General features: G+C 42.9%; 1 protein-coding gene across 1 annotated transcript; it reads left to right on the top strand.

The window, feature by feature from the left end:
- Positions 1–912: 912 nt before the first annotated feature.
- On the top strand, positions 913–19,210 carry TMPRSS3 (transmembrane protease, serine 3). The gene is made up of 13 exons (XM_010087257.1): positions 913–930; positions 2,008–2,152; positions 4,169–4,279; positions 5,171–5,287; positions 7,125–7,248; positions 8,096–8,221; positions 9,040–9,083; positions 9,725–9,890; positions 11,406–11,575; positions 13,215–13,310; positions 14,460–14,602; positions 16,111–16,263; positions 19,190–19,210. Exons 1-13 carry the CDS (start codon positions 913–915, stop codon positions 19,208–19,210), a joined length of 1,434 nt encoding a protein of 477 aa, XP_010085559.1.
- The last annotated feature ends 1,688 nt before the right edge of the window (positions 19,211–20,898 follow it).

Below are 20,898 nucleotides of genomic sequence, written 5' to 3'. Positions count from 1 at the left end.
AAGGGACTGAACAGCTTCCCTCATTGCAGCCAAGTTGAAGGGAGATGGGTTTTGTCACGGAAAACCTGCATTTCTTCCCTGGCCTCTTAGGAGCCTTGTTTCACTTACACTGCCATGGCTTTTTGCTTCATCTCTCCTCCTCCTTCTTCCCTTCACCCTCCCCTCTGTCATCTCTCTCTCTCCTTAGTACAAAAACCCAAGACAAATTATTACTGCTCTTGAACATTTTATGAAGCTGAGCATATATTTTCATTTTCTAAATCCTAGAGTAGAAATGAGTTGATATTTCCAAAATATGACATACTGCTTGCAAAGTACTTCCAAAATATTGTGCAATATATAATTATATAAATTATCCATAACTGAAGCATGGGTCTATTTCGAAAAACCTCTTTTAACTGCACTCTTTGCCGCAAGCACACAGCAAAAGGTAAACCAAGTGAAGGAAGCGCAAGGTGAACCTATGGGCTTTGTGTGCTGAAGAGACAAAGCACCTGGGGCTTCTGCCTTCTGTCATCCACAGCTATCGGCAGACTCCTCATCTCAGCTTCATGGGTTTCGATAAAAGATGAGCAAGTGCAAACCTGTGCAGTTTGTGGTGCTCCTTTGCTGAGGGGTTACAGAGAGGTTTGCAAATACTACAATATTACCTGATGCTCTTAGGCTAATTAAAAAGCATGCTGAATTTTTATCTTCCCCTTTCCATAGCCATGCCATCCAGGGCTACCCGATATCCCTCACCAGGTTGAATTACACAGGCTGCTGCCATAGTGTTGCATGCAACAGATGACTGAATGGGCAGCCGCAGGCAGCTCAGTGAAAACCTTACCAGAGCAGACCGGCTTAGCAGCCTCAGAATTTCCTTTTGGTTTCTTTTGATAATGAAGAAAGAAAACAGCTCTGCTTTTAACTATGACTTCTCAGGAAGAGGTGAGTGAAGCTTTGGGAGTGTGTGATGTCCTCTAAATAAAAGACACATCAATCTTCAGCTTTTGTGTAATATAATTCACAATGCTGTTTTACTTCCTGATGGACAATTTATGCATGAGTTAGAAGGCTTTTTCTTTTAATATTTAAAAATCTTGCAGAGCAAACTGTCATTTTCTCTGCCTTAAAGCTAGAAGAGTCAATATAAAATTTATGTCCATTGAAATGTACATGAAATTTTATCAAATGAAAGTGTAGAAACCTTATTGCTTTGGTTTGCTCAAAGGTGAAAAGATATTCCAGGTGACTTAAAGATATAGTGTCACAGACAAGCTGTGTTTTCTTTATCTAAAATGTGTAATCGTAAGCATTTTCTGGGACTGACTCTGCAAACATTTATGCTGCTTTTACAGCTTACCAGCTCCACTGTCTTTAACAAACCTGGACCTATTTCACACCACTGTGAGTTCAAAAATCTGATTCTTTTTGCCAGTGACAGTGTGCAGAACTGAGTCAAAAATAATAATTTCAAAGCTATTTACCCTGAATTCTGGTGTAGCCCATTTTAATTGTTTTTCATTGTGTAGAAAGTGATCAAAGGTTTTCTTTTCGGGGGCTCATGCTAGAGGATGCTGCCAGGTGCTGTGCAGGTGTCATAACTCTTTTTAGTCTGTCTCTTGTTTTCACTTGAAATTAAAGAGCACCTCACAGGAAATGGATTGAAATTTAAGTGAAATTGTTGCCAGTGTGAGTTATTAAAGTAGCTATGGTGCTTAGGCAAACTTGAACAAAATTTAACTTCAGTAGTTTGCGAGTTAATTAATTGTAAGAGCTTTTCTCATGAACATGAAGTACACAACATTTTACAAGGTGATGCCTTTTGGGCAAACACAGCAAAGTGTCCCTGTGCATTCACATTGTATCTGTATTGCGTTTGAAAAAACAGAATAAAAACTGAAATATGAAGCAAAACTACATGTCTCTTCATATAATGAGAAGGGTGTCAGATTTTATTTTTTTGAGTTGATAGAAATCACTTGTTTAAATTTTTTTTTTTTTTTTTTCCCCTTGTTGAGCCAGGTTCAAGAGACAAATCCCACTACTGGAAGTCTTGAAATCATCACTATCACAGAAGATGAACCACCGGTACCAGAAGTTCAGTTTTCCTTCAAAAGATTTTTCTTCATACCACAAGTAAAAGTGGACCCCAGTGCAGATGGATCTGGTAGGGATGCTGCACAGTTTTTTGACCTTTGTAATCTAAATGGCTAATGTAGGTCTTTAGCCTTGCAAAACTATGCTTGCCCACTCAGTCAGAGAAAGCAATCACTTAGAGGAAGAAGAAACACAACCTCACTCTCCCAGCCGTGAGGTTTGCCAGCATGTTAACAGGTGATGACATCTTGTGTCAGCTCGCATATACAAGCATTTTTCACAGCCAGATTATTCACACACTTCAGCCACATAGCATCTATTTGCCCACACTTTTCAGACACATTTTTGAATGGCTTGTTTGAAATTTTACCAACCTAAAAACTAGTCCATTAAAAAACTGAATATACAACACAGCAGCCTCGGAGGAACAGCATACATGTTTGCTGCTTCCCATAGGTTTCATGGCAAAAACACCCATTATCTTTAACACAGTCAGTCTGAGCATCACGGATGAAGATAGTGTAATTTAATTTTCTAGTTCATTAGCTACTACAGCTGTCTATGATTTTTGACACACCAGACATCAGCTCCATTGCCAAAGCCAGTTACTCAGCTGCTCCTGAAAGGGTCCGTGCAGGTTGGGATTTACTTGTGAGTCTATAAGCACTGGGAGACACTTGTCATCCTTGACTGATTGCAACTTTCTGCTGATCTCAAATTCAAAGCTTGAAGACTAAGGGGGTGAGAGCTGCATGAACTAAAACTGAAGACAAGGTTCTGCCAGTTCCTGTGTGTACCCATGACTGAGTTATGTATGCTATTTTCCTATGGCTTGCCCTTAGTATATCAGAATATATTTCATCCAAGTGAACCATTGATTATTTTCAGTGAAATCTGTTGCTGTCTTCCAGATTGAAAATACCACTAAGCTGAGGTCAGCTGTGGGGGTTATTGGTGAACAGGACTGGTCCAGCTCGTTAAATGTATTCAGCAATTACTGCTGATGTACATTTTAGTTTCAGATGCATCTTTTTTCCTTGATAACTCAAAACTTGGCCTTGAGCCACTGCTCAGTTTTCTCCTTGTCTTTATAGAAAAACTTTGTCTAGACCACTTTTTTCCCCACATTTTTCAAGCTATCTTCTAGTTTGGGGGTCTTGGTTTTTGCAAATTTAGCTTTCTGTCATATTCAGTTAACCTTGATTCCAAGTCCAAAAGGACCAGTAACTTTTGTCCTTCTTATCTTGAATACCTATTTACTAGCTAGTCCTGTCTTCTTTCCAGTATCTCTGCTCCTGCTTGAATCTTCAGGTTCCTCTTACTTGTTTCCACACCTCTGTTACCCCAGCTCAGTAGGAATGCATCATGCAAGGAACTTAGCTCCCCAGTGCACACGGCGGAGCAATGTGGCCTCCGGCCTCATCCCAGGATTTTTGTTGTCCCAGACATGGTGCTGAGAGCAGCATCCAGCTGGGGCTACTGTTGGAGGGAGCACCAGGACCATGGTCTTGGTGCAGGCAAGAGTCAGGAAGCATCACAGACAGGAACAGTCATTAGGAGGAGACTCAAACCAGTTTGTTCTTTGCTACTTCTTATGAAATAATATATTAATCCTCTTCAGCTTTCTGAAGTCTTCAGAGAATATATGCATACCCTGCACACACAGGTTTGATTACACAAACAAAATAGGTCTGAATTTCATTTTTTTTCAGAGTCTCACATTTTCAGGAGAGATGCTCATATACTTCTAAAGCTCTCAGCGTGATGCCCCCCACTAAAATAAAAATTTAGAGCACATATTATCAATTGCATTGATGACAGGCCAGGTGCTCTGTAAGGGAATTGTTCAGACCCCTCATGAGGCAAATGCCGGAGGTATGTCCAAGAGCACCAGCCAGCCCCAAATCACTTGGAGCCTTCTCAGCCTCTGAGCTGGGGGATCCAAACACCTCTGCGTCTGGTCCGCTCATGAAGTGTATGTGGGGGTTACAAGTGCCATCTAGTTTAATGTTAGATAAATCTTTTCTCAGTGCAAACTCAAGCTGGTTTAACTTCACAGAAGCTGTTCTCTCTGTTTGGTTTCTAGGAGATATTGAACCACCTTCTATGTGCCATGTTTTTACCTCCCTAAAATACTTTCCATATATCTGTGGTTTATTCCTTGCAGTAATCCTAGCAGCTGCCATTGGCCTGGGTGGTGAGTACAATTAGTTATTCATTAAGTTCTCACTTAACCATTCAAATGCTTAATTTTTCATGAGCCTTTTACTTAGAATGGGACGAAACTGCTACTGAGGCTTGTTTGCTGAAGTAAAAAATCTTGTTGGTGTGATGGCTTAAAATTTTATTTACATGTAGGGATAAAATAGATCTGGCACTCATGAGAGGATTGGTGTAATATTTACAACACTGGGAACCTGCAGCACCAAGAAACCTTTCCTGACTCAAACTTTGCTGATTCCTCTCAGGTGGTGAGCTTAGAGTTTAGAAACTGGGGGAGGCTTCAAGTAGGGCACACCATATTTTTGTCCTGTAATTCACTTTTCTAAGTTTGTTTCCAAAGAACTAAAGAAATTTCCCCTGTCTCCAACAACTACAAAGGAAGACAAAAAGCAGAATGGGTTTAGTTGTGACTGGAAAGTGCAATCTGCCCAGGTCTAGGTGCCAAATATGTTGATGCTAGAGCAGTGCCTTCACACCTGCAAGAGGAATAAACTTGCAGGAGGCTGAGGTGTCCCGTCAGGAGGAGAGTGCACTGGCTGTATCCTGCGAGGGTCTCCTTGCCTTGCTGCTGAGGGACTGAGGCACGAGGCAGAAACTCGTCCTGGAGTGAAACATAAACTGGGTTGAGGGAGCTGTGAAGGAGCCAACACAGACAGCAAGGCTGGCTCATCCTCCAAGTCATTACTAATGGATGAGTTTAACAGCACCATGTAGCAACATCCAGGTTGTACTTCAAAAGTTCCTAGAGTACGGGTGTTGTCTTTTTCTTAACAAGACAGAAAGCTGGGCAGATAAGGGAAGTCAGAAGTGTTAAATTAATATTCAAGTGTGTTTTTGTCATGCTATTTTCTTTCATTCTTGTTAGTCCAATACAACTGCATTGGGAAGTTTCGCTGCCGATCATCCTTTAAGTGTATCCAGAAATCAGACAGGTGCAATGGTGTCGTCAACTGTAAAGAAGGGGAGGATGAGTACAGATGTGGTAATTTAAATTTGATTATAAATCCTTCCTACCTCCTTCTGTAGCATCTGGCACATTATCAAGCAATGCCTGTTGTAAAGTGTTTGAGTGAGACAAGAAAGATAGAGACTGATGGATTATCTAAATCACGACTTCAGAGGAACAATCTCTCTGAGGTATTGATTTACAGTTTGTGAGAAATCAGACAGCTCCTAAGATAAATGTGATGTTTGCTGAAGACTGCTACTGCCATATCAGGCATATTTCTCCATTAAAAGTCTAGATGCTTTTGACTACTAACATTTCCTCTGCCTGCAAGGTATACCGTCACAGCATAATGGTATATATATATACAGCACTCTCCGTATTCACTGGCACACAGTTGCACCATGCCAGTTTTGAAGATTGCAAAAGCCTGTTATTATCTAAGGGACATGGGAACAGGAAAGATCAGTGCTGGCTTTTGTGCATTGAGTACTGTAGAGTTTGCTGCTTCCTGCGTGAAATGTATGCCCCCACGTTTGAGTTTCTCTCTGTAATTGTTTCAGGCATCACAGGGCCATTTAAAATCATCCCTCCCCGTCCTGCACTATGGAAGCTGACTGTGATGCTTTCTGCCCCTGAAGGGAAAGGGCTCTCATATTAGTAAACAGAAGAACTGATTTTTAGATCAGCGTGCTTCTAATGCTCTCTCCTGTAACTACAGTTGAGACAGCACAGCTTTCTGTCTGTGCAGTATGAGAAATGACAAGAACCATGAGATTTTGGCCTCAGGTAACCCTGCACAATGCTTTCAAACTTTGGCATGTTTTCCCCAGGGAAGCTTCAGGCCTCCGTGGAGCCTGCGGGCAATATATCTGCTTTTCTTGTCTGCCTTTGCAATGCCATAACACCAGCCCCCGCCTGTGGGAAACTTCTGTCCAGCAGTGACCACATGTGTGTCCCTCCTTCTGCCTGGGAAGACCACGTAGACGTGTCCTTTCCCAGGTCCAGCTGCCTCCCACTCATCCAGGGCTCTGTGCCCCAGCAGCAGCCATGGTGCGGGGTTGCTGGGGTGAGGAGGACATGGCAACATGCAGGATGAAGGGACCGTGCTTGATGACTCTATGCCTGGGTCTCCTGCAGTGCTGACCCATCGGTTTCTTGGCCGGAGGCAGCACACCTTGCAGCAGTGTTGGCTCCCTGGGGCAGCTCAGCCCTGTGGCCAGGCTGGCAAGAAAAGCCACCACGGGGAAGTGCTCTGCTGTGCTGAGCAGGGCCAGGCTGGAATGGAGAGGGAGTCCTCGGGAGCTGATCTCCCAGCCTGCACATCTCCTCTCCCCAGCCCTTGCTCAGCCGTCAGCCCAGACATGCCAGCCCCATGTCAGCAGAGGGAAGAGGGCAGGAAACTCCATGGCAGACCACGGGTAGCTGGGTGCAAATGCATCCACCTCTCTAACTGTGCTGTCCAGCGCAGGTGGTGCCAACCACCTTTCATCACTTATCTTGATCACAGGTTTCCTCTGTGCTAAGCATCTGCAGCTCCAGCTCAATGCAAACAGCAAAGTTTGCTTAGGCTCGCTGGAGGGCGAAGCAGCCTTCTCCATCTGTATTAGAGCTATCATCCCCTATCCATTCCCATGAGCATAGATTTTTTTTATCCTTCCTGTTCTAGCTCAGCATACCTTAGTTTCCTTCTTTAAGGGAGAAAAAAAAAAAGAAAAATTCTGTCAAAGGATCCAAGTGATGCAAAAGACATGTATTAAAAACTGTCAGCCATGTGGATGCCACAGTGGTGCATTGACACTGTTTTGTACCTGTTGTGTACCTGGTGGTTCTTCTTCATGACTCATTCAGGCTTTTCTTCTGAATCTCAAAGTCAGGTTGAGTGGCAAGAAAGCAGTGCTGCAAGTGTTCACTTCTGGATCCTGGCGAACGGTCTGCTCTGATGACTGGAAAGCAGAGTATGGAAATACTACCTGCAAACACTTGGGTTTCTCAAGGTATGAACAGAAAATGAAAGAAACTTGAAAATCCTGGATGATGGCTAAATACAGTGGTTTGGTTAAATCTTCCCTAAAGGGTGTGGGTGCCCAAATCTTAATTGCCTCTGTAGTAGCTTACAGCCTGTCAGAAAGGCACTAAAAACACCTGAGGATTTTCCATTTCTTTTACTTCCTTGGTAGGAAAATTGTATATACAATTAATGACACTACATCTGCTAGGAATTAAGGTCCACCTCACAATTAGAGAAAAACCTGGTGAGGCGGTTCTTACTGGATTGATCCTGTTCCTGGAAAAGCACCATTTCTTTCACGAACTTCAACACACTTGAGAAAGAGTTTGAAGTTGTGACTTGCAGTGATGCTCTGTAATTTCTTACGATGGCATAATTCTGATTTCTGCATATTATAGTTAACAGTATAAAGCTTCCTTGAATAAATTCTTGTTGCCTTTAGGATAAAATAATCTCAATTGTTCAACACAAAAGACAAGAAAAAATTACAAATTATTCATCCTCCCTGCTGCAAAACATAACTCCAGAAAAAGGAGACAATGAGCTCGTTAGTCCTTCAGGAAATTTGCCAATCAGTTACAATACAACCTTTAGTGCAATATTAGAATTAAAACTTACTTTCTTTGCCAGTTAAATGCCTCTCAGCGTGTGTGACTTACACACATGATTACGGCAAAAATACACGTGCGTTATAAGAAGCGTTTCTTGGGGAGAATGTCAGAATCTGACTATTGTCGTTGCTACACCGGGTTTTCATTAGCAGAACTGCTGAATTATTTAAATGGATTACTGAAATGCTGTCTGTGGAAGCTGTGTTTATGGTTTATTTGCAGTTACGTGAGTTCAGGTTACCTGCCTGTGGCTGCAGTTGAAAAACAGTTTCAAAGACATTTCGTGTCCCTCAGCCACTGGTTGTCAGGTGATCAAGTGACATCCCTGCACAATGCAACAAACCTCAGGTATGCCTCGCTGGTTCATCTTGACAGGGAGAGCGCAATCAATAGGAGAATTAGAATTAGGATTAGAATTAGAATTAGAATTAGAATTAGAGTTAGAGTTAGAATTAGAATGAGAATTATTAGGAGATTGTTGCCTATTTTTTCAGACATGTAATACTTCATAAGTGGTTGGTGGTGTTGTGCATCATAGACCAAGGTTCAGTAGCAGTCTTGCTGGAATAAGAATTAAGAGCTTGATCCAAGGCCCATTAAAATCATCAAAGACTTTAAAATGAGCTATTTGAAAAGCCTATTTGTCCCATGATCCCTTTTTTTGCAAATGGATAGGCACCAGGCACTTATCTTTTCCGACTGTAGAGCAGTTTGTTTCAGTTTACAGACCCCTAGATGTTTCCCAGTGGGCTTATGAACCCTTTATGGTCCATTTCTTCCTCCTGACAACTGCTTGTTTTTCTTACTTACCTTTCACTGAGAAGCAAGCTATGGATCCAAGGAGACTACAAATCACATGTTGACAATTGCTGATAAGACTCTTCTCATGGAAGAGTGAACCACTCTTCCGCAGGGCAGCATATGGTCTGCAGGCTCCTGGTGGTGTCTAAGCTCCAAACTTAAATATTTCAGATAAATTCTCCTAACTTAGGTAGTTCAGCTAAATGCTCTAAGTATACGGAATGAGTACCTGACTTTGTGCCTCTTTCAGTGTATGAGTTACTTATATTTATGGGCACATCATTGTACAGGAAGATGACACAATACTGAAAAAAACCCCAGCATTTGTCAGTTGGAACTAATACTGCACTGTCTTTTCATCATAGAGAGGAATGCACTTCTGGCAATGTGATCATCTTAAAATGTTTGGGTAAGAATCAGGAAAAATGAAAATAAAACTGAAACTGTCCTTCTTTATCCACTGCATGGCAAGAGTTGGGAGGTATTGCGTACTCGCGGCATGCTATGCCATCAGTTTATCTCATCAAAGAAAAATTATATTTCTTGTATAAAGTTTAAAAGAATTTCAGAAAGTGAGAATAGGCTGGGAGGGCAGATTGAAGGCATCAGGTAGCAGGAGCGTTTCGGTGAGAATCACAGCAGAAATTAGGTGTCTAAGGATTGTGAGTTGAGTCCATGGATGGATACCGCAATTCCAACTCTTTGCCATCATGGCAGGGAAAGGAAAATTCTGTCTTAGCATTTGAACTTTCATCCCACACCTCTCCATGTCAGCTAGTTTTCAGATCAGGATACAAGAAGCAAAAAAACAACAGCAAAATAGTCAACAGGGGAGAGGACATGCTCCAGCCCACCTGTGTGGGCCCCTGGGCCCCTGTGCATTTCAGGAAGGCAGAACAGTGGGATTTACAGCCCAGCTGAGTGCTACACCTGCAGGGGAGAAGATGTGAGCCCCACAGCCCCCACATCAAGGCTGGGAGTAGCAGGGCTGAAGGTGACTAAACCATGCCTGAGTTTCCTCCTCGGACCGTAACCTTTGTTTTCTGTCAGCATGCGGGACACGGGCCAGCTATGGGCCACGGATTGTGGGGGGCAATGCATCCTCCCCCCGGCAGTGGCCCTGGCAGGTCAGCCTGCAGTTCCACGGGCACCACCTCTGCGGAGGGTCCGTCATCACCCCACGCTGGATCCTCACGGCTGCCCACTGTGTCTATGAGTAAGTTCCTAAATCATCTTCCTCAGAGTGTCCCACTGACCCCACTTACAGCAGGTCTGTGTGTGGAACCACTCCAGAGGAGGGCACCATGCTTTCTCTTAAAAATAAACTGCAGGAGAGATTGGATTATCCTTATTTCGCAGGCTTGCTCCATAACACTTAAACCATCTCTCTCCCTTTGTGCACAAGTGGAGATCTTTATTTAAAAAAATCCTCCCAAGAAGTGGTCCAAATCAGGGTCCCCAGTTTTCAGATATTCTGGGCACTCCCAGATTTCTGGGAAATTAGCTTAAAACGACATCTAAGTGCTAGATTTTAAGTATCCCGGTCTGCAATTTCTGTACATTGCATGTGAGTTAACAGCTCAGGAGGAATTTGTACTTGGCTGCCCTGGTACTCCGGAACTCAAAATAAATTACACGATCCTTTTCAGGTTGACAGGATCAATCAATAGTAGTTAGTGAGTTGTACTGTGCTTAGTACCTTTTTACCACATAGCACTTCTCCTTTTTATGCTGTTCCAAGTAGTCTTTGAGTTGTAAATACATGCTAAACAGTTATTTAGACTCCTCTTCTTTGTGGAATTATAAACATAGCCCTCTTTCTTATTTATAATGCGTTGTCTGGTTTTACAGTCTTGTTTGTTGCTAATATTATAGGAGAACTATTCTCACTCTTCCACACTCCAGGCCACTTTTACCAAAGACATTTAGGCAGCTAAAATGGGGTTTGTCTGACCCCTTTTAGGCACCCACAACATGTATGCCTGCTTCTGAGCAAGTCCTGTAGGATGCTTTTATATCCAGCAGAGAGAAGAGATGGGACAGACAAATCCCACTCCTATATCCTATTTAGAGACCTGTGTTGCCATAAAAATAATTATTTAGGAATTAAGCATTTTAGGACTTTTGTCCTTAGCTCTGCCCCAAAACCCAGTTGGTTGTGGTGCGTTCAAAGGCTGACAGGGGTGGGAGCTGGCAACACAACACACATCCCTGGAGCGTTTTCCCAGCACTGACACTACCCCACTGCTATCCTGGTGGGGTGAAGCCAAGAGAAGATGAGCTGCCCATGTGCTGGTGCTGAAAGATGTGGCTGTTCATGAACAGGGGGCAGCAGCACCTTCCAGAAGGAAAGCCTCTCCCTTGAAAATGTCTTGCCACAAGTGCCTCTGAGCTAGCTGGATGGCTGAGCACAGGCATGCCAGGCAGCAGCATCAACTGCTGCGGGGTCATGTAGGAGGACAGACAGGCCAACGCAAAACCTCATATGTTTGTAGAAAGCTGCACAGATAATATATCAGTGACGCAGTATGTTACTAAGATAAGTCAACCTTTCTATATTTTTTTAAATTAGATGTAAAACATAGCCAATATTAATAGATAGGTAAGCAAGTACAGCAGAGAGTAGCTATTTGCTTGTTGAGTTTTATGTGGTTCATAAGCTCAGGAGACAATTAGAAAACCTGAGGGTTTTCTTGAAGGTTTTTCACTCTCTCCTACCTCTTTGTTGCAGCCTGTACTTGCCAAGCTCATGGAGCGTGCAGGTTGGTTTCGTGACTCAGCAAGACACCCAGGTTCACCCGTATTCAGTGGAAAAAATTATATACCATCGAAGTTATAAACCCAAGACAATGGGAAATGATATAGCACTGATGAAACTGGTAGAACCGCTTGCTCTCAATGGTAATTCTTCCTCTTAGCTTTCACTTGACTTTCTCACCTTTCTAGCTAACAGTGAGAAGGGTGTTTCCTAGTACAGACAGGTAAATTTCTGTTGGTGCCCTATGCCTGACCCAGGACAGCTGAGTGGATCCATACCGACTCTAACAGCAATGAGAGATGTGCAGTGTAGATGTAGCCTGCCTGCTGCTGTGATGGCAAGGCAGCAGTCCCTGATCAGACTACACCAGCAGAAACCCCACGGCCCCACTATCAGGAACTCCTATGTGTTCGATATCCAGGCACAGAGAACGACAACGTGGTCAGAGAGCTCTGCAAAATGTTCCCAGTCCATTCTGGTATTGGCTTACTGAAGACATTTAATAATGGGCAAACATTAACTTTATGCTTTCTAAATATTTTTCCTATCTAAAATAAACACCCCACCTCATTTTGCTTGGAGGTCACAGAGATTTTTATCATGTTCTTTCTGTGAGCATGGGGAGATCCAGCAGTGTCCAAAGCTGAAAATCAAGTTTAAATTTCCAAGAGAAGAAAAGGCAATTCCAATATAATGATGCTTTTAAATTACAGCTACTTTTATTTTCTCAGCAGGATGCTACCTACAGCTGACACAGCTAGTGAATTGAAAAAATGTATAATAACATTGTGTGAATTTAAATGATCAGCTGCAAATACCTCCTAATCACTGTGAGCACTCTACAAAGGGGAGATGTCTCTCTCTGACACATCTAGATTGCCAGTTCCTGAATCAATTCTCTTGAAATATTTTAAACTTCCACTTTAAATAAAAATTAAACTTGATTTTTTTTTCTGTTTTATATTTCATCTAGTGCTGTTTTCTTTTGCTCAGGAATGAGTTTGGGAGGCTGTTAAGAACAGTAATGGCTCCACACCTGAGCGAGATACTTGCTAGGTGCTTGGGGGGCTGGGGGCAGCCTAGGGGGCCTCGGAGGCTCCATGCTGGAGGCTCGATGCCTTGAGCTGGGATGAATGCACTGTGGAGAACTGAACTGCTAGGAATTGCCCAGTAATACCTTGTATCTTCCCTCCCTTTGCTCAGTGACGGCTCATCTTGACAGGTCACAGTTTATCCCTGCAAGTATCACACACTGACTATAGTGCATGACATCGAGTGCCCCAGAGTGCAGAGGCACTGAAACTCTATGAGCTGATGAGTGGGAAGCAAAGAGTACCCCAGACATCTTGTTGCCCTTTCAGAAGACTGCAGAGATGGCTCTTTGTATGTGCTGCTCCACAAAACTGTTAGAAAGTGCCATGCAGTCATGCCGTAGTTAGCCAAGGCTGTGGGGTCTCTGATCTGCCTGTCAGCTGCGTACACGGTGCATTTCTTATTTGCTCATTCTTCAGTTTATTGACCTGCCAACACCTCCTTCTGTTGCTTCATACTTGAAACTAATTCTGCCTGGTGTAGGTGGTGTTTCAAACCTATGGTATTGGCCATAAGACAAAAGACCCGCGGAACTGCCAGGCTATTTATGTAGGGAGTGGGTGGTGTTCATAACAAGTTCACTGCAAGTCAAATCCTCAAGTTTTACTGAGGTATACGATTTTTTGCTAAATCTTAAAAGCAATTCTCTCTCCTCCCTTGTTGTTTTTTTTTTTTTTTTTTTTTAAATAGGTCACATTGAGCCAATTTGTCTGCCTAATTTTGGTGAACAGTTCCCGGAAGGGAAAATGTGTTGGGTATCAGGATGGGGAGCAACTGTGGAAGGAGGTATGTTAAACATTTTGCTGCTCATTACACTACATGAAAACACCTCACATACAGTAAATACAGGATTTGGTTGGAGCATTGTTCAACATTAAATTTTCTGGAATATCTGGTGTGGGAAAGAAGACATATCCTTAAATTTTATGCTCACCCTGAACTGCAAAAGTGCTGTACAAACCCTCATCACAAGGAGTGAATGGGTACACTCTGTGAAGATGTTGAAAATAACATGTAGACAGCAACACTGTCCACAATGTTGTACTCAGTCTCAGCCAAACAGGCTGTGTCTTTTGTAACTCCAAGCATAGAAAGTACAGCATGAATGCAAGAATTGGCCATCCATTTTTTCAGAGAAAGCATGTATACATTTTCAGGCAGGCTGGATGATACAGAATTTGGATCTGTGAATAATGTCACAAAAAAAGGAAATTCTTTTTTTTTTTTTTTCCCCATGACTCACAGGCCATGTCAATCAATAAATATACTGAATCACTTTCCTGTGAAAATGCTTGAATTCTCAGGTCATTGTTTTTTTATCATATTTCATTTATCTCATTTAACATGTGCTCAGTTGTTCAGAGAACATGAACAGTATGTTACCTGACCCGCAGAAAACAGCAAAAGGTGGGAAAAAAATGAAAGCAAGGTTTACCACATAAAAAGTTAGCTATAAATCGACAAATGACAGTGTGAAAATACCCCCATTTGTAGAAATGATTCATTAATTTCTGATTAAATGAAACAAATATTTATAAAATCAATCAGATATTTACAGATGATTTGTTGACTAAGAGAACAGATGATAAATTAAAAATAAATTTTGGCACTAGTATTGGAGACAGTGTCCAGCTAGCTTTTAAGTTCATTACTGTCATTGATTGTCTAGTTTGAAGGAGAAACTTACAATGTACAGCTTTATACTATATACTGTGATAATCATCAGCTCTATGGAGTTGCTAGTTACTGGATTTTGTAAGTGTTGAGACATTTAGTTGCCTTACTTGTATGTTGTAATTTTAACCATACTTTTTTCACCTTTCATTGCCAGTTCTTCATATACTGAAACATTTTCTGTTTATGATTACAGATTAGTTTCAAGGATAGAGTTTTTTTCTTTGAGTTTGTTTTGGTTTGTTTGTTTGTTTTTAACAGGTGATACATCTGACACCATGAATTATGCAGGTGTTCCTCTGATTTCTAATGCAATTTGCAATCACAGGGATGTCTATGGTGGGATCATAACTCCTTCAATGCTTTGTGCTGGTTTCCTAAAGGGAGGAGTAGACACCTGCCAGGTATGGAAGTTTCCAAACTGCAACTGTGCTCATTAATAGCAGCAATGGAAAAACATGAGAGATAAGTTATCAAAAAGCACTCCCTGGTTTTTCTTGGGCAAACGTTTGGTTTTGTGCCATTTACTCTGTTTACCATGAATATCGATCACTGACTGCGCAGGCACTCATATGCTGCAATTCCCTTTCTATATTCCTTCTGTGGACCATATCTGCTACTCTTAAGTCAAATTTACTTAAGACATTTTTTAATTTCTTGCATGTGCTAAAGCACAATGCCATCCTTTCTTTGCCCTGGCTGTGGCCTCTGCGCTGCACTGAATTGCACTGCACTGCGCTGCATTGTGAGCAGCTCTGGAGACTTGCAAGGTGCAGAAACCCCATGGTGAAAAGCAGCCAAAGCATATATCAACAGAGAAGCAGAAGCATGTGATTTTGGAAAGAGTAGAGTGAGGCAAGGGAAGGAAGAAAGGGAGAGGTGTTTGAGTAGCTCAGAGGACTGGTAATGACTCTGGAGGAGAGGGGGTCATAGCAGTGATGGGTCAGAGGATCCTTCACAACACAGAGTGGTGATGGCTCAAAATCACTGTCAGAGGCATGATGTGCCCACCTTGTGCAGGTCTTATCCCCATATACACTAATGTGGACTCATCTAGCTAGTCATGAGTGAAGAGCAAGGGCTGGGGAGGAACTTAATGTTTCCAGATCTGCTCAGTCCCAAGTACGCGTGGGACAAGACAAAGCAAAGGCATTAGGTGCATGCATCTTCATTTATGCACACATTTTCACAGCCCCACTGGCAAGGTACCCAACACCAGCATGTCACTGTGCCTGGAGGAGCTGCCCGGAAGCAGCACACTCAGCATACATCTCCAAGTGACAGAATGAACCCTACTCACCAAAGGGAGAGACTTGTTCCAATTTCCTCTTTTTCTGTTGTTGTGGTGGCTCTGATGCTCATAGGGAAGAAAACTGCCCCAGCAAAATAAATTATGAATTTTCAGTACTTAGATATGAGTCCATTGAGTCACATCTGCTTATTGAAGTGTTTGGGAAGGGCCAGAAAAGCAGTGTGTGAGACTGCATGTGGGAGCAGGCAGGGAAGGAGGTGGGGTACAAGCTTATTGCAACCCTGGGCTCAGCTCAGCTCAGTAGCTAGAGCTTTCTGAGAGAAGTAGCTGCGAGAGACCAAGACCATGGCATGGAGACTACAGATTAGCGATGCCCTGCTTGCAGGACAAGGATGCTCCCCAGCAACTAAATGTTGTTTAACAGCAGGCTTCAACATTCCTTCTGCTTAAAGCTAAGTGGGGAAAGAAAAATATGATCTAATACACAACTCTAAGAAGGCTCTGACTTCCGCTATAACATATGCTTTTCCCAGGTCCCAGAACAGAGCAGAAACAGGAGACTTTAAATTACTGGATTATGCCTCTCCCCCTACACCCCCAAATAGACATTCCCCTCCTTTTCTGGGGCACTGACACTTGTTTTAATTCTTTGTCCTCCAGGGAGATAGTGGGGGGCCTTTAGCATGCGAAGATATGAGTATCTGGAAGTTAGTGGGGACCACCAGCTTCGGAGTGGGCTGTGCAGAAAAGAACAAGCCGGGCGTCTACAGCCGAACCACCTCCTTCCTGGACTGGATACACGAACAGATGGAGGTCTGGTTTTGCCCTGTCTCTCCATCTCTGTTTGTCACTTTGCTCTGCCTGTGCCACACAGGGTTTAGCTCATATTTGCTACAGCTGAGTTGTGTTGTACAGACACATGCAACCTGAGGGCATGTTTGGGGATGGGGGCAGCTCCATGTGCAGATTAGGCAGAGCAGGGTGCGGGGTGCTTGGCGAGATGTGGGAAGCACCGGGGCAGGGGTGGAGAGGGGAGAGGAGCATGCGGGTGACTGGGGAGGGGTCCTGGAGGCGCAGAGCAGGGAGCAGGGAGGTGGGAAGGGGCTGAGTAAGGAGATAGGGGGAAGAGATGCTAAGGAACTTTACCTGGAGCCATGAGGCTGCTCCAAAAAACCTAGGAGTGGAAGCCAAGTGGGCCAAAGAAATTGAGGAGGGCGGGAGATGGTGTTGGCTGGAAGGAGGGGAGAACAGAGTCAAGGAAATGGGGGGATGCTGCAGCCACCTTCCCCAGACCCAAGGGTGGCTCACTCTCCAGAGACCAGGTCCTCCACTCTCAGCACCCCTCCAGCGCTGCCAGAGAGATGCTGAGTCCAGTCAGCTGAGCAGGGACAGTCATTGTGTGTCAGGTGGACTCCCAGGCAGGGTCTGTTGCTTAAGCAGAGCCACCCAGAGCCATTTTAGAGACCCCAAGCTGTCCTGCCTGGCTCCCAGGTGTTCCTGCAGAAGGACAAGGATCTTGCAGCTTGCCCTGGTTTGTATCCACTACCCCCATGGGAATGTCTCTGATACCCTGGGATGGCTCAGTTAGATATGGTAGAGGATCTATGGGAGATCTGAGGTCTTCTGGATCAGCTGATGGAGGTCAGGCAAAGCACACTAAGACACCTCAAGTGGCACTAGATAGTGTGTGTCCAAGGCAAGTGAACTGTCCTCCACTGCCCTGTTAAGAGTCTAGGCACATAGCTCGCAGGTAGACACCTAGCTATAGGCTCTTAATTGTCATTTTCTTAGCTTCACAGCAAAGGCACCCTAAGCACCAAAGTGTGTGTCCCACCCTGCTCTAGCCTGGTCCTCACAGACAGTGGTGCCAGTGCTGCTATTCCAACACTCAGTTTACTGAAATGAATGAATGAATGTATGAATGAATGAATACATAGCACTGATGCTATTCCAGCACCAGCAATACAGCCCCCAGCCCCAACAGTGACGAAACTACTCCTGCCCCCATCTTGTTTGTGAAATATGTGAAACTTCCTCCTCAAACCAAAGTGCCAATATCAAACATTCACAGATATGGGAATGCCTGAAATAACGTTCTGTGTGCAATTTCAATTCACCCCCCCCCATCTGTACACTGTATGACACATGCTGTTTTCACAAACTGTATAACACATGAAGATTTATGCCTATCCATCACTCAACAAAGCTAAAGAAGACAGGATAACAGTTCTAAATCCTTAAGACCTCTAATATTACATTTTTTTTTTTTGCTTCCTTACGAATATATACATCATTGTGATTCATTTGCAGATACAGAAGCCCAGACATTTCAGATGAAGAGTTCATATCCAATGAAAGCACAGATCTCCATTAGAAAGAAGTGACCAAGGGGAAAAAAGTACAGCTAACTCGTTTTTTGGCTAAGTGCTAACATTGTAATTCTTCACAGGGACATCCTTCAGATTTAAACATTAATTCATCCATTTATCCTCTTATAAGGGATTTTCAACTGCAGCATAGAAACATGGACACACTTTAATGGTCTCTGAAACAAATCAAAAGAAAGTAGAACTAGTGTACCTTTGAAAATGGGACCAAGGGAATGGCTTGCACTTGGCAGATCTGTGTTGTAGCATAACGGTTCTGATCTGCTATTGCTCACCATGGACTGGGGTTCATTTGGTCTCCCAGAAGTTTCTGTGCTTTCTTCAAAGAAAATTCAGGCTCATAGCTAAGGCCTAGCAAAGGAGTTAGGAAAGAGATACATTTTGATCTAAGAGATGCAAAATTGCAAGATAAGGAATTTGGCCATCAGCATGCCCTTAAAATCTTTCTTTCTGGAAATTAGCTTTGTAACAGCTAACACATCAGGGCCAATCATCTAATGCAAGGCATGATCAAAGAGGAGGCATTTTTGTTTTCTGGTCTTCCATTTCCAGTTTTGAAACCTGAATAAAGCACTTCAGTCTCTCAGATTTTCAGGAGGACACAAACATTTTGCTAAAGGCTCTCTCCTCTGAGGGCAAACAGAAGTCTTTTATCGCTTTCCGAAAATTAGTTGATCTCATTTAGCAAATGTTTTCTCCAACATTGTGAACAGAATTTCTGCTGCCTCCATTTTGAACAGCTCTCCCACTAAGGAGGAAGCAAAAAGTTTATAGCACTAAGGGGAGTACCAGTGACCTACATATATTACTGTCTGAGAAATAGTATGCTTCAACTATGAAATCTGAATAGACATGAAAGGTTCCCACCTCAGCAAAAAAGAAAAAAAAATACCCAAACCAAAAAACCAAAACCCAAAAAACCAGCAATGGAACAACTAAGAGGAAACAAAATAAACCCCTTCAAAGCCTACTTAGCCCCCTGTATGCATGTGTCCCATGCATGCAGTATCTACCACTATTACTAATATATTCCTCCATCCCCCATAACCATATTTCTTTATGAGCCTTATGTTCCTGTCTCAGGTCATGCAAGGCTAAGAACCAGTGAACTAAAGTGGTGAGAGAAGCTGGTGGCATTTGCTCAGGTTCACAGTACACCCAGTGGGAACTGGACCACAGGTCTTTTGTTGACATGGTGTGTTTTTCTGAAGAACTTCAGCTGGCAGAACTGGCTCCAAAAGCCCTGTGGTTCCTTTGGTGACACTATTACAGGGGGAAAAAATAGTCATTCCCATTCAGAGTTCAATAGGCATGAGCATTTGAATAGATGCATAACTGTTTTTTCTTCCCAGAGAGAAGAACTGCAGACCTGAGGAGAGTGACGGTGCACTGGGCTTCTGAAAACCCACATCAAGCTCCACCCTCATGGAAGGACCCATCACACTCTCCTGGACATCTGCTCTGAGCTTTGTACCTTCACAGACTACTTTTTACCATTTCTTTTTGGTGCTGGTGACAGTACTTAATTAAAACGGTTGCACATTCAGCCTCTTTTGGACAGAAGAGGCAGTTGGATGCTGGATGATGGGCATGCGTATTTACTGTCAGCTACAAATTTCACATGTAGAAAAGGTGCAAAGACTGATAATCCAGGATGCTATCACAACAAAATTTTGCAGACATGACAAGTAAAAGACTAGAGCGACTTTAGATCAGGTTGCTAGCTATTATTTTAGTACGTACCTTCCAAGAACCAGACTACAAAAAGACTTTTTTTCCTGAAGTGATTCATACATAAGGTCTATGCTCTATTGCACAGGCACCAGCAGCTTTCTTTGAAGCCCTAAAGCAAGCATGAAGCAAGCACTTTGCCAAGCATTTGGCAAGTATGTTCAACTCTTGTTAGCAAAAATTTCTGTATTCAAACCTTTTGTCATGTGGCTGTGAACAAACTCCTCAAAAATCAAATTCTTAGGTGTTTTCTTGGGGTAAATAGCTCTGAAATACACAGGCTGTAACTTTACTGAAAAAATTCTGAGATTACTGAACAGCCTTAAAGGGAAGAGGAGCTTCTTTACTGCCTTCCAATAGGCTAGAGAGCCAAAATCATCGCTCTATGTATGATGCACCATGCGGTGCAATAGCCATTGAAGACTCCTGAGCTCACGACATGTAGTACACTTCACCAGGGCACTCAGACTCAGTCACCTTCCCTGCCTTCCCTCCCTTTCTCTGCAGACAGAACAATATATATCCTACAGTTTTTGTACCTATTAGTGACTTCAGTGGTGCGGATGAACTGATGCCAGCCAGGCAATGGACAAAATATCTGAAGTGTTGCTGTGGTTTCCTGTTTTACAAGCCATTTTGACATAACAGCCTTGTGTTGTTAGGTTGGAAAAAGTCTGATGGTTTCACACTTGCTCTTTGTAAAAATCCTGGGATGAAATTGTTAATTTTATTAGAATTGATTGCCAGGGATTAGGTAGGTTGAATAATGGATAATATTGTCAGATCTTTTCAGTATCAGCCAAAATTGATCTTATCATCTGATGAAATGCTGCTGATCTTCTTGAAATGTGGTTTTGGATGTAGTCTGTATGCTTCTAAATCTGTATCTCCATCACCACAGTCATCCACCACCGCTGCAAGAAAGCGCCAATGGAATTGGAACCCAATGGAATTGGAACTGCGTCCTCACTGCAACATGTCAGGTGAAAATCAAGCAAGAACAGAAAACCTGGATGAACTTTCAATCTCCATGTTGTTCTGTGGACACAAACTTTGATCTCAGAGGACAATGCATCAATACCTTTCAACCTGGCTAAAGAAACTACAATGCAATGGAAACAGCAAAGAATGGAAACTGACACAAAACCTGGAATGAAATGTGAAATTTCAACTTGACAGAACCATGACAGAACTAAACAAAGTATGTTGAACCCTTGTGTAACTAAGACATTTTCAGAGGAGTTGTAATGTTGACTGTTTGTCATCATAACATTTTCAGAGCCCTACTGTGGCTCCTGTTCTAGTATTATCTAGGGATGAGGGCATTGCT

Source organism: Pterocles gutturalis, unplaced genomic scaffold, assembly GCF_000699245.1.
Source record: "Pterocles gutturalis isolate BGI_N339 unplaced genomic scaffold, ASM69924v1 scaffold1591, whole genome shotgun sequence".
NCBI classification, from domain to species: Eukaryota; Metazoa; Chordata; class Aves; order Pterocliformes; family Pteroclidae; genus Pterocles; species Pterocles gutturalis.
The sequence above is the reverse complement of the archived record's forward strand: the minus strand, read 5'-3'. Positions and strand labels throughout refer to the sequence as shown.

What these genes read in the sequence shown, in the direction of transcription:
- TMPRSS3 (XM_010087257.1), top strand. An exon ending in CCCCAGTGCAGATGGATCTG is followed by an intron (nt 2,153 to 4,168) that starts GTAGGGATGCTG and finishes TTTGGTTTCTAG; the next exon opens with GAGATATTGAACCACCTTCT. An exon ending in AAACACTTGGGTTTCTCAAG is followed by an intron (nt 7,249 to 8,095) that starts GTATGAACAGAA and finishes GTTTATTTGCAG; the next exon opens with TTACGTGAGTTCAGGTTACC.